A 14,360-nucleotide genomic window follows, 5' to 3' on the forward strand; every position below is an offset into this window, starting at 1 on the left:
CTCTCATGAAATACAATGAGAAAAAAAAATCCTATAGTTATGGTAGATTAGGTTTTTGCTCAAGAAAACTTCATTCCTTCCATCAGAGCACTTTGAAAGAAGTAAACCCTGTAGAAAATCAATGATAAGTTTGGCCAAGTGACTTGTTTTCACAATATAATGTGAGTAGGAGTGTGATAGCTCAGAGTTCAGAGTTCAGAGTTCAGAGTCCAGGCATTAAGAAGCATATTTCTCCTAGCCGCTAATCTCTGCTATAAGATGTCATGTATATCAGGTAGCTCCTCTTCTAAGAATAAAATATGTCCAAAAGATCTGAGCTGAATCTGTAGTCGTATTCTGGAGCCAAGCCCATGCATGCTATGCCTTGATCAACTAAAACCCAGCCAAAGCAGAAACTGGTGAATGAGAAGTAAATGCTTATTTTATAATTTAATTGCAATCTTCGGTTGTTTGAGCACAATGTCAGCTAACATTTACATATTATATGAATTTGATTTTGAATATTCATATAATTTCTCAATCGGAGTATAAGAAATCAATACAGAGAGTGTAAAGAATATGTGTAGGGGCACCTGGGTGGCTAAGTCAGTTAAGTGTCTGCTTTTCACTCAGGTCATGATCCCAGGGTCCTGGGATTGAGTATTGCACCCTCCCATCTTGCTCTTTACAGTGGCAGCTTGCTTCTCCCTCTAACTGCTGCTCCCCCTTCTTGAACTCTCTCCCTCTGTGCAAAATAAACAAATAACAAACCTTTAAAAAATAATATGTGCAAAAAATGTGTCTATGTTCAAGGAGATATATGTATGTGAAGTATGAATTTTTTTGCAATTAATAATCAAGCTCAATCTCTCTCCCTCTTGTCATTGAGCTAGGGTAGAAATATCTGAATCATTATCAAATTACTAAAGTTATTCCTGAATTATGGGAATAATAAACTGTTCGACTCACACAAATATCTTTAAATTTTATTCTTGTTTTCTTCGTTATTTAACATTTTATTTTTTTTTAATTAATTTTTTATTTTTTATAAACATATATTTTTATCCCCAGGGGTACAGGTCTGTGAATCACCAGGTTTACACACTTCACAGCACTCACCAAAGCACATACCCTCCCCAATGTCCATAATCCCACCCCCTTCTCCCAAACCCCCTCCCCCCAGCAACCCTCAGTTTGTTTTGTGAGATTAAGAGTCACTTATGGTTTATTTTTTAGACCAAAGTAGTTTTGGGTCTGGGGAAGGGCAACAGAAGTGGGGACTTGGAGTAAAACAAGATGTCTTCTAAAATATCTGAACTCCAGGTAAGGAAAACATCACACCAGAAAATGTAGTGAAGGAAACTCATTATTAAAGACTGAGAAGAAGCCAATCTCTACCAAAAAATGAACGTAATTTTGTATAGTGCTGAACTAGAAGTGATTCAGAAAAAAAGTGTTTATTCCATTCTCTGGAGACATGGGGCAGATGGGAATGGGTCGTATATAACAATCCTGTGTTTGTTTCATTATAATCCTGAGTGCCTGTGAACAATTTAGTATTCTCAGCTCTAAATCTACCCATCCCTCTGTGCCCTGTTCTCGGACAATGGAGCAGGATCCTATAAAGTTCTCTTCTTTGTCAGCTCACATGAGGCTAAATTCTGTTAATAAAGGCAATGGAGAGAGACCCTGCAAGAGAAAGGGCTCTTCTTCCTGGTTTCATGGTGTTTTCAGGGTGTTTGGCCACTCTGGCTTTGTTGCCAGCGGCACGCACGTAGGAAGTCCTGTGTATTCAGCCTCCAGCAGGTACTTGTGGCCAGTCCCAGTGAAAGCTTCCTGCCTTTCTGCTCTGTGTCTCCTAACAGGGGTTCTTCCTGCCTGTCAGTCACAGCCTGAGATCCATCCCCACCTTGTTCAGCCTATGGACTGTGGAGTTGCTATATACCAGGTCAATGCAATGAGCATGTCTGCCATGAAGCTGTGTGTGGCCGCATTGTCTTCAATGACATCTAAATCCCATCTTCAGAGAGCATATGGGGCTTCCCAATGATCTCTCCCTTGGGTACTCTCCTTTAATCCTAAGAAATTCTTTATGATTTTCTTCATTTTAGTAGCCTTTCCTTCTAGTAAGCTTTCCCTTACAATTGGATAATAAATTTTATTTATTGACATCAATCTTCCTCTGGTTTCTGTTCCTGATTCAATTCTCGTGTGTAATCTTGCCACCCAGGGTCGTCAACCCTTATTTGCAGCTCCTTATTTGCAACCTTTATTAGCAGGATAAATCAATTCACTTGGTATTATGAGTGGATTGATGACCTTATTGAAGACTTCACAGTAACGTTGCTCCATATTATAATTTGTACTTTTTTATTTAACATATAACAAAAGCTTAAGAAATGTATAATATGTACCTGAGGATATATTTTTTTTCATTAATAAAATTAAGATGGAAAAAGTTTTTTGACACCAAGGGGGAAACCTCAGGTGCACTTTCTTGATTATGATGCAAACTGCAGGTTCCTCTTGGCTAAGAAATGAACCATTCTAGTGAATCATGCTGATAACGGGCAAGGCCATGCATGTGTGCATGCAGGGATGGTGGAGGATAGCTATGTACCTTCTTCTCAATTTTGTTGTGAACTAAAATTGTTCTAAAAATAGTATCTGAAAAATATCTAGGAAAATTGCATGCCTTTTGAAGAAATGAAAAATATCTTCTTTATAGATGGTGAAATATAGTTATACCAAAATTAGGTAACTAAAATGCCTAATGCTTACAAACATATATTTTTAGATCTAAACAGTTGTCAAAAGATCTCATGTTTGAGTCAAAGTTGAAAAATGAACAATTCTTGTCAGTTGCTGAAAAAACTGATGACCTGAAATACAGAGAATTATATCTTATTACTCTTAAAAAATATAAATCACAATATTTTAAACAATAAACAGTTCATATAAAGTAATAGTTGTACATCTGAACCTGAGTATATCCCATATTATTCTGCTATGGAAACACTTTAACAGTTGTGTTGTAGGATTGTTCACATACTGTACAGATTCTTTGTAAGATTAGCCCTCTTAAGGCATAAAATACAAAAGTTGTTAAGCAACTTATGGTGTAGGAAAGAAGGCAGAGGCTTTTGGACACAAAGATGGATTAATATTGATATTCTGGGGGGGCGCCTGGGTGGCTCAGTGGGTTAAAGCCTCTGCCTTCAGCTTAGGTCATGATCCCAGGGTTCTGGGATCGAGCCCCACATCGGGCTCTCTGCTCAGCGGGGAGCCTGCTTCCTCCTCTCTCTCTCTGCCTGCCTCTCTGCCTACTTGTGATCTCTCTCTGTCAAATAAATAAATAAAATCTTTAAAAAAAAATATTGATATTCTGGGAAACTCTACTAATCCATGAAGAATGAATGAGGAAGCCGAACAAACACTATGAGAAAAGAATTTTTTAGAAGTCAAATAAAAGCTCTTATTTGAATTTGTAATAACCACAGTTATTTTTTCTATAGACTCTATAGAATCTTTCACATTTTAATATAGTGTTATACACTGAGCATATTATAAAAATATCTTAGTACGAGTAAATGAAGAGGAAAAACTTACAAAGACAACAATTTCAGTGTTCTGATAATTTATCAAAGGTTAGTAACACTTTAAGAAATATCCATTATTGAGAAACTCCTAGAGATTTTTTGTGAAAAGAAGCACGTCTGTAGTTTTCGAGCCCAGAACTGCTCCCATGCCTCCGCACCTGCCCATAGTAGCTCAGTGATCCAGAAGCTTGTATTTTCCTAATTTGGAGAAGCTACAGAAAGCAATGGTACTGGTGCCACAGGGGAGACTCAATCAGCAGTGGGGAAGGGACTGAAAAAGCCCACTGACTTTTCAGCTCAGAGTGATGATTTTGCTTGTTAATGAATGAGAAAAAGCCATATGTTTACTAGTTAGAGGTTGTGGTTTTCTGTCAAGCACTGAGACCCCCATAAATACAATGGCAAGATAGTTAGTGAGAGTACATACAGCGGAAGAGTTGACATGAGCTTTCTACACACTCCTGACTGATGGAAAAAATTATGTGCACATGGAGAGGAGACCAAGATGAGCCAGTAGAAAGTGAAAGCAGAAGGAGACTTGAGAACTGATATTCTCACACTCACACACACACACACACACACACACACATCACATCACATGGCAGAGGGTACAAGCCCTACTGACTTGCAGTCTTTGAACACAGTTTTTAAAAAAACTTGTGGGTTTCATCTAAGCTACAAAATCACCAGGGCATGAAGGCTAAAAAATAAAAATAAAGAATAAGAATTTGGAAACAGTGAACAAAAATATCAGCAGGCTGATTATAGGGGAGAAGATCCTTCAGTATATTGTATGCAACTTACAAAAAACATACATATAAGAATATGAAACAGACTGCGTGTTATTTACACTGTATTACTAAAAATATCTACCTAAAAAAACAATAACAAAAACAAGACAAAACATGGAAAGTTACTGACAAATGTCTTCTATGCTAAGGGATAGCATAAGTCAATATAAACTTTTACTGGGATAAGGTGTTACATTAATTAGAAGACAGTATTTTAGAGTACTGTTTATAAATATATAGAAATTATATGGGGCACCTGGGTGGCTCAGTTGGTTAAACTTCTGACTTTGGCTCAAGTCATGATTCCAGGGTCCTGGGATCAAGCCCCACATTGGGCTCCCTGCTCAGTGGGGAGACATTTTTCCCTGTGCCCTTCCTCCCTGCTCATGCTTGTGCTTCTCTGTCTTTCAATCTCTCTGAAATAAATAAATAAAATCTTAAAAAAAAATAATTATATGGAAATGATAAAGAAAACAGTTCAGATAAATAAATGAACATATAATGGCAGGAATACAGCAAATAGAAAATATCAATAGAGAGATAAAACTATATGAATAAACCACAGAGAATTAGTTTATCATTATACACCTGAATGAAAATTCACTTCATTGGCTCTCCAGAAAATTGGAGATTCAGTAGAAAAAATATAAGAAATTGAGGAAGTAATAGTAGGCTTTATTCATCTCATTAATGAGAAAGAAAAAGCAGAAAATTAACAGAGTACATTAAACTAAAGAGCACTTGCACAGCAAAGGAAAGAACGAAGAAGTTGAAAAATATTTGGAAGAACAATGTACAGAACAGGAGAAAATTATAAACCCTATATCAGATAAGGGACTGATATCCAAAATGTATAAATAACACAAACAAGGAAATAAAAATAAAGAAAATGATCTAATTCAGAAATAGGCACAAGGCCTGAGTAACATTTTTCTGAAAGCATAGAAATGGCCAATAGGTACAAGAAAGAAAACCACTAATCGTCAGGAAAGGCAAATCAAAATCACAATAAAATACCAACTCTCACTTGTTAGAATTGCTTTTTCCAAAAACATAACAGAATAATGGTGAGGATCTGAAGAAAAGGAAATCCTTTGGAAGAAATATAAATTGGTGTTGCCACAATGGAAAAGAGTACAGAGTTTTTTCAAGCAATTACAAATAAAAATATCATATTATTCAGTGATGGCACTCCTACATATGTATCAGATAAGGGTTATACATCTGGCAGAAGAAGAAAATAAGACATAAACATAGAATGAATAGCAAAATGGGAGACCTAAATCCAACTATCAAAACAATACACTCATGCTAATTCAGTAAATATTCCAATCAAAAGATATAAATTATGGGGGCACCTGGGTGACTCAGTGGGTTAAAGCCTCTGCCTTCAGCTCCGGTCATGATCTCAGGGTCCTGGGATCGAGCCCCGCATCGGGCTCTCTGCTCAACGGGAATCCTGTTTCCCTCTCTCTCTGCCTGCCTTTCTGCCTACTTGTGATCTCTGTTTGTCAAATAAATAAATAAAATCTTAAAGAAAAGAAAAAATAAAGAAAAGAAACAGTAAGGAGTATGGACTATTTACAACTTCATGCAACTACGGACGAAAGGCACAAGTTTAGCTTCCCCTGAAAATGCCATAAATAAAATATGCATACTGTATCATTCTACTTATGTAAATGTTTGTAAATGGAGGTGAAAAAATGAAAGGGGCATTTTAAAGTGCTGGTAATATTCATTTTCTCCTTCCTATGATGGCGACACTTGAAAATTCAGCCAGCTGTTGGCATGTATCACATGTGCAACTGCCTGTATGTACATTATAGCAGAGTAAATTAACATAACAGAATACCATGAAAATATATAAATATGTTTAAAACTAGACATAAAATTGAAAATATCCTACCAAATAAGACTTGGGAAAACCAAAACACAGAAGGAAATAAAATATCAGAAGTGTCTTAACCTCTAATATAATTTAATCTCTAATTCAGAAACTTTTCATACTCAGTTACAGAATATCTCGATGCTTATGAGGAAAGAAAAATGAAATGTCAATTAAGAACCGAAAAGAAAATCTTACAAGGTAGAAAAAAGGGTCTAATAAAGTGTGTGTTTTGTGCATTTCCTTGTAATACTAAAAAAAGAAAATACATGTCAATGGCAATCTAAACTGATTCTGATAATATATAAAAATAATGAACTCGAAGATAAGTAGATTTATTGAAAAAATATCAATTGGATTTACATTTGCAATTCCATTAACGTAATCTGTCACATTAGCAGAAAAAAGAAGGTCAAAAGATGTGATTTCTCTGATGCAGAAGATAAAGCTAATTTTTATTTTTAATTAAAAAACATTTATACTGACAGAAATAAAAAAGAAAACATCCATGTAAAGATCTAGAATAGATATGATAACTCCAAAAAAGAACTAATATAAAGCTACTGTTTGTAAAAGGACAATTTTTAAAGTATGTATTGACAAAAATATATACAAGATCAAAGAACCCAAGAAGGAAGTGCAAAGTTCACACCCACACATATATGGAATGCAGATTTCGCCAATGATACAAAATCATTTCTTGGAGAAAGTATGGTATTACAATAAATGTTGAGGAAGCAATCAGTTTCAAATGGAATTAATAATATATACTTTATACTATATACAAAAATGTTAAAAGATGGTCATCTGTAAGTGCAAATGATAAAATTTCAAGAAGATGTATTAGGAAAAACATCTGACCACAAGTTGGGCAGTGATTTCTCAGAGAGAAACAAAACATGATCCATAAAAGAACAAACTGATGAAGTGTGGTTCCTTAAGATATTGTCTGCGTTTTGAAGTAAAGGAAAGACAAGTCATAGACTGAGAGGAAATATTTACAAATCATACATCTACTAAAAAACTTGCTGCCAGGATACATAAAGAATTCTCAAAATATGATAACAAAAAAATATTTCAAGATACTTCACTGAAAAGCATTTATTGATGGCAAATAAATACAGAGAAAGTTGCTCACTACTATCAGTCTTAGGAACATTCACATTAGAACTACTACATATCAGAATTCCTATTCCAGCAAGAAAGAGAGGATATGCTACTGTTCCCTACTTCCTCCACCAAATACAGCTAAGACACCTGGATATTATACACAAAACAACATAACATTCAAACAGGCAATGAGAAAGCTGACAGAACTGCGCCCTCTAACCCCAAGGAATGACATGGTGGTCAGCGCCCTGGAATTTCTCTTTGCCTCACATATCCCAGACTGGTGAGCAAACCACAGACAGCAAAGTGCACAGACAAAAGGCCCCAAAATGGTTTTTTCTCTCTAGTCAACATAATAGAAAAAAGGCATGCTAGAAAGACCCAAACAAACCAACCAACAAAAAAAAAATGTAGACACCAATCAACCACTGACTATTCAAGGGGCATATCACTCAGGAATGCAGGGGAAATCAAGACATTCTGAGATAAAGGAAAACTAGGAAAAGTGTCACTGCCATACCCACTCTAAAAGAACTGCTAAAGGGAATTATCCAAACAGAAATTAAATGGTAGGGGTGCCTGGGTGTCTCAGTGGGTTAAGCCGCTGCCTTCAGCTCAGGTCATGATCTCAGGGTCCTGGGATCGAGTCCCGCATCAGGCTCTCTGCTCAGCGGGGAGCCTGCTTCCCCCTCTCTCTCTCTGCCTGCCTCTCTGCCTACTTGTGATCTCTCTCTGTCAAATAAATAAATAAATTCTTAAAAAAAAAAAAGAAAAGAAATTAAATGGTAACAGAAAGAATCTTGCAAGGATCATCAGGAAGGAAGGGAAAACAAAGGAAAGTATAAAACTGTCATTAGGTCTAAGGGACTTTGCTTCAACTCTAGTGTCTAAATTGTTCGATATTTGAATGAAAATCATCAGTTGAAACAAAGTGATAATATTCATGTAATTCTCAACGTAAGCAGAGAAACATTTAAAACAAAGTAGAAATGAGACACAGTAAAGGGACATCAAGTGAAGGGAAGGCTCTACATTTTACTCAAGGTGCTGTGGGTTGTGACAGACTGTGTAGACTGATATATGTGTTTATAATTATCTATGTAAAGATATATGCTATCTACATAGCTTATATGAAGCATATTGGAACATATGTGGACATGTATATGACGATATATGTATAAAGTTATTTATGAAGAAAAGATCGACTTTGCTTTACATTATGTTCCATCAATTAGGTTTATGATGTAGAAAACTATAACCTTCACATTTATCTCTCTGCATCGCAAATACAACATCACCAAAAATAAATTCCAATTGCATCAGCAACTCTAATTAAAGTAAAAAATTAATAAATAAATAAATAATATAAAACTGATATGGGAAATTATATTTATGAGCTTTGACTAACTTCTGAAATAGGTTCAAAATAATCACTAACACCCAAATGATATATTGGACCATGGTAATATTAAAATTCTGATCATTAAAGAACTCTAATAGGGGAGTAAAAATGCAATATAGAGCTATTTCCATCCTTTAAACTCAAAAAAGAGCTCATATTTAAAACATGGTAAGGAAAAAATGTTCATCATCACTAGCCATCAGGGAGATTCAAATTAAAACTACATTGAGATATCACCTTACACCAGTTAGAATGGCCAAAATTAGCAAGACAGGAAACAACATGTGTTGGAGGGGATGTGGAGAAAGGGGAACCCTCTTACACTGTTGGTGGGAATGCAAGTTGGTGCAGCCTCTTTGGAGAACAGTATGGAGATTCCTCAAGAACTTAAAAATAGAACTTCCCTATGACCCTGCCATTGCACTACTGGGTATTTACCCCAAAGATACAGATGGAGTGAAAAGAAGGGCCATCTGTACCCCAATGTTTATAGCAGCAATGGCCACGGTCGCCAAACTGTGGAAAGAATCAAGATGCCCTTCAATGGACGAATGGATAAGGAAGATGTGGTCCATATACACTATGGAGTATTATGCCTCCATCAGAAAGGACGAATACCCAACTTTTGTAGCAACATGGACGGGACTGGAAGAGATTATGCTGAGTGAAATAAGTCAAGCAGAGAGAGTCAACTATCAGATGGTTTCACTTATTTGTGGAGCATAACAAATAGCATGGAGGACATGGGGAGATAGAGAGAAGGGAGTTGGGGGAAATTGGAAGGGGAGGTGAACCATGAGAGACTATGGACTCTGAAAAACAATCTGAGGGTTTTGAAAGGGCGGGGGGTGGAAGGTCGGGGTACCAGGTGGTGGGTATTATAGAGGACATGGATTGCATGGAGCACTGGGTGTGGTGAAAAAACAATGAATACTGTTACGCTGAAAATAAAAAATAAAAAACAAACAAACAAACAAGCAAAAAAACATGGTAAGGACTTCCAAGAAGACCAAAGAAAACACCATCTAGGAGAAATAAGCAAGGGACACACTTGTGTTCTTCTCACTGAAGAGAATATCCTAATAACTCACACCCCAGAAAAATGATACTGTTCTACAACCACCAGAACTTTTTGTCATAATTTTTCTCAGATCTCTGAATTTTGAATCAAGGGAATATTTTGTACAATCTGTTTACACAATATATTAGATAAATGTAGAGATAATATAATATATTGAAAGATACACATATCCATGGCTGGGCATTTTCATACTAATGTTTCGAAGAAAATGTATAATAATCATATATAAATACAATTATAATGTTACATTTATGCATTGCTATTTTGACAAATGCGCTATTTACATTTCATAAATATACTATATATTATGTAGTTATGTATAATAAGTTTTTATAAATACAATACATGGAAACAGCATAGAAAAAGCCTTTCATAAATAATTATTCATAATACCCACATATTAAAAAAGAAGTTAATTGCTGAAAATTGATTTTAAAATGTCCTATTCATATAAGACAGCAGCAGTAAAAATTCACAAACTATAGACAAATGCAATAATATAGGTGGATTACAAATATCATACTAGAGCAAAAGGAAACACATATAATAATGCATACTGCATGATTGCATCGATATAAATTCCAAAAATAAGCAAAGATATTTCACAATATTAAAACTGGCAGGGCTAATAGAGGCTCTAAACTTCTTGCTCATGATCTGATCTGTATTTATGTTCTGACTATTTTGTGATGAATATGCACAATCATGTAGTTTTCTTTTTGTTTTTTTAAAGATTTCTTTATTTATTTGACAGAGAGAGAGAAAGGAAGAGACATCACAAGTATGCAGGGAGGCAGTGAGAGAGGAGGGGGAAGCAGGCTCCCCGCCCAGCAGAGAGCCTGATGTGGGGCTCAATCCTGGAACCCTAAGATCATGACCAGAACCGAAGGCAGAGGCTTAACCCACAGACCCACATTGATGCATTGTTATTTTGATAAATGCATTATTTACATTTCATAAACATACTATATATTATTTAGTTATGTATAATAAGTTATTATAAGTACAATACATGGAAACCATATAGAAAAAGTCTTTCATAAAATAATTATTCATAATACCCACATACTAAAAAGTATGTACGTTTCTGAGAAGAGCTTTTAAAATGTCCTATTTATATAAGACAGCAGCAGTGAAAATTCACAAACTATAGACAAATGGAATAATATAGATGGATTACAAATATCATACAAGAACAAAAGGAGACACACATAATAATGCATACTGCATGATTCCATCGATATAAATTCCAAAAATAAGAAAGACATTTCACAGTATTAACATTGGCAGGGCTAATAGAGGCTCTAAACTTCTTGCTCATGATCAGATGTGTAATTATATTCTATTTTGTGATGAATGTGCCCTGTCATATAGTTTTCTTTTTTTTAAAGATTTTATTTATTTATCTGACAAGGAGATAGCAAGGAAATACATATAGGCACAGAGGCAGGCAGAGAAAGAAGGGGAAGGAGGCTCCCTGCTGAGCAAAGAACATGATGTGGGGCTCAATCCCAGGACCTTGAGATCATGACCCAAGCCAAAGGCAGAGGCTTAACCCACTGAGCCACCCTGGTGCCCCAATCATATAGTTTTTCCTGATGTGTGGTAAAAAATGTAGTAAGGTTTTTTCAGGCAAAAGAGCATGTATAGAATATGGCTTTCTATGAAAAGCAAGAACTAGAAATTATTAAATGTACATTAAAGGTATAAAAATGTAAAATATCATAGAGTCAAATTATGGAATAATAACAGACTTTAAAATAAATAAACAAGAAATATGTATGACTATATGGATGAGATCTACAAATGTAATATTAAATGATAAGCTTTTAATAAAAGCTGCAAACATTTGAAACCTCACCATTTCCTCTTCATCCTCTATGGAGAGCAGGGTAGAGTTCTTAGAAGCACAGAACAACCGACTCTCATTCCATGGTTTTCTTTCAGTGCTACTGTAATAGCAAGTTTTGGAATATGTAATCCACTCTTTTGGACAGTGACCACAATGATAAGCTAAAGAAAGATTATGAGATATTATCCAAAAGGCTTTGAATATTAAAACTTGCAAGTTTGCAAGTTACATATGTATACACAAATGGGTATACAACACACCACTTTACCCTCACAAGCGGGCAAAAATAAAACAAAAACACAGACACATTCCCAGAAGAGTCAGGCTTTCATCCCTTACTTATGTGCCAGTATAAAACAAACAAACAAAAATGTCCATCTTTACATGCACTTTGAGTCCCTGAACAAAACAACTTATTTGGAATTGTATAATGGTTTATATTATATCATGTCATAGCAGGAGGAAATTTGAGGCCATTGGTTAACAATGGGTGTAGTAACTTTATTTTATTTTAAGATCTATTAATTTATTTCACAGAGAGAGAGAGCATGAACCGGAGGGCAGAGGGAGAGGGAAAGAATATCTCAAAGAGACACTGCACTGAGCGTGGAGCTGACATGGAGCTCAGTCCCAGGACCCTGAGTTCATAACCTGAGTCAAAACCCAGGGTCAGACACTTTACTCACTGAGCCATCCAGGTACCTCATGTATGCTGATTTTATTTATTTATTTTTTAAGATTTTATTTATTTATTTGACAGAGAGAGAGAGTTCACAAGTAGGCAGAGAGGTCAGGCAGAGAGAGAGGGGAAGTAGGCTCTCTGCTCAGCAGAGATGCTGAGGCAGATGCAGGGTTTGATCCTAGGACCCTCAGACCATGACCCTAGGTGAAGGCAGTGGCTTAATCCACTGAGCCACCCAGGTACCCCTGTACGCTGATTTTAAATGAGTATTTCCTCATTACACTGTTGTGTAATAAGTAATACTCTCCTATACTCATCAATTATGAAAATTTACTACGCAATTTTCTAATTCATTTTCCCCAAAAAACATCTATTATCATACTTGTCTAGCTTAAGATACAGACAAAATATAAGCTCTCCTAATGCCAGAGTTTTGGAAATGATTTTCTACCTTTCTGGGTTGTTATTTCCATGGACGCCTTGTTCTGCACTGGTCCTGCAGTAACTAGAAAAATTAAAACAATGCTCATAAAACTTAATATTAAACTAAATAAGTCATTATGATTTGAGTTTCTTAGTTTGAAGTTTGGTATATTATTTAGAATGGGAAACCTCTGTGATAAAATTGATTTTACCCATAAAAATTAAATAAAATTGTGAACATATGGGAGAAGACAATTCAAAAGTTTAAAGAATCAAACCTCACAGTCTTTACAGTATTTGGTTTAACCAGTCTCAAGAACTAACTTGTATATCTCCATAAAGTCTCTGTCATAACTTGTATCTCAGGTATGAAATCTGAATATATGTGTAATACGCTTTATATAGATTCATTCTGTTATTTCTACTTTTGACAGATTCAGAGTAACCATTCCACACTTAGAACATGCATTAAAATGAGGTAATACCATTCCATAATATTGTGCAACATTTCGAGCACCGATGATCATTAAAGTGAAAAATTCCCTTGTCATCATTGAAACACTTACAGGGAATAACAACTATTGTGACCACAGTGGACATCAAGACAAGGCAGATGATTCCCAGGATCCCAGCAATGAGCTTCCCTGGACATGAAGGTAAATAGTTGGAAGAGAAATGAAAATGCTCAGAAAATATGGATGAAAAACAATCATTTAGGAAATTTACATACAAGAGAACTAACAAAGCACAGGGAGTCACATATAAAAATTTGGACCCCAAACTTGTATCAGTCATTGTAATCAACTCTCAGAATATAGCATTACATTTGCAATAAATATATTACCCTCATGAGATTGGGTTAAGACCACGAATTACAACACTTGAACAAGTTTCATCCTCAGATTTCTTTTTTTTTTCTCGTTTAAAGATGAAATTCTTATTATTGTTTTTCGATCATGCATTCATCCTCAGATTTCAATTACAATACCATATTCCAGCTCCAAGCTCTGAACCACACAAATGAAAAATATGAGATCATCCTCTACTCCCTGCACCCCTGCTCCCCAAGTGCACATTCTAGAGCAGTTATACTATGTCTGAATTAAGTATTACCTTTCCATTGGTAGTTCTTGCCATTCCCTTGAAGATCCCGAGAAGCATCTTGAAGAGTTAATTCTGCATATGTTATTTCCTGCTCAGTTTCCAAAATGCCACTTTTAGTGCCCTTAGCTTTCACTTGCTGTCTTCTTAAACCCTTAACCTGACTGAGTTCTGCATAGGTAACTCCTTGGTTATTCATCTCTGCAGCTGTGTGATGTCAGGCACAAGGCTGAATGGGACTGTGCTGAAGGACTTGATGCACAGTGGGTGGGACAGTCACAGTGGGTGGAGTGTGTGGTGAGTGGTAGTACTCATCTGCTGTTGAACAATGTAAAATCTGGTACTAATTTCCTTGGAGCTTTAAAGAAGTGCTTCATGATGATATAAGTGGTTTTTATAATCATATTATATATAATATTTTATAATCATATTCACAATACACAATAGTATTGGTT

General features: G+C 35.6%; 1 protein-coding gene across 4 annotated transcripts; it reads right to left on the reverse strand.

The window, feature by feature from the left end:
- Positions 1-649: 649 nt before the first annotated feature.
- On the reverse strand, positions 650-14,122 carry LOC116593265 (NKG2-A/NKG2-B type II integral membrane protein-like). Of its 4 annotated transcripts, XM_032347279.1 has the most exons (7): positions 13,918-14,122; positions 13,371-13,448; positions 12,833-12,886; positions 11,709-11,860; positions 3,370-3,415; positions 3,098-3,158; positions 1,210-2,861 (listed from the first exon to the last, which is right to left on the reverse strand). In XM_032347279.1, exons 1-7 carry the CDS (start codon positions 14,102-14,104, stop codon positions 2,750-2,752), a joined length of 690 nt encoding a protein of 229 aa, XP_032203170.1. In that variant the 5' UTR covers positions 14,105-14,122; the 3' UTR covers positions 1,210-2,749. The 4 variants fall into 4 exon arrangements, with proteins under 4 accessions (XP_032203173.1, XP_032203170.1, XP_032203171.1 ...); XM_032347282.1 differs by lacking the exons at positions 1,210-2,861; positions 3,098-3,158; positions 3,370-3,415 and adding an exon at positions 650-724; XM_032347280.1 differs by lacking the exons at positions 12,833-12,886; positions 13,371-13,448 and having other exon boundaries at positions 1,210-2,862; positions 3,099-3,158.
- Between the last annotated feature and the right edge of the window lie 238 nt (positions 14,123-14,360).

This window comes from Mustela erminea, chromosome 6 (genome assembly GCF_009829155.1).
Source record: "Mustela erminea isolate mMusErm1 chromosome 6, mMusErm1.Pri, whole genome shotgun sequence".
NCBI classification, from domain to species: Eukaryota; Metazoa; Chordata; class Mammalia; order Carnivora; family Mustelidae; genus Mustela; species Mustela erminea.

Excerpts from the sequence above, each read along its gene's own strand:
- LOC116593265 (XM_032347279.1), bottom strand. The coding sequence starts at position 14,104 with ATGAATAACCAAGGAGTTACCTATGCAGAACTCAGTCAGGTTAAGGGT. Across the intron at positions 12,887-13,370 it reads CACAATAGTTGTTATTCCCT|TTACTGCAGGACCAGTGCAG; the intron begins GTAAGTGTTTCA and ends TAATTTTTCTAG. Across the intron at positions 2,862-3,097 it reads TCTGCCTTCTTTCCTACACC|GTCATCAGTTTTTTCAGCAA; the intron begins ATAAGTTGCTTA and ends TCTGTATTTCAG.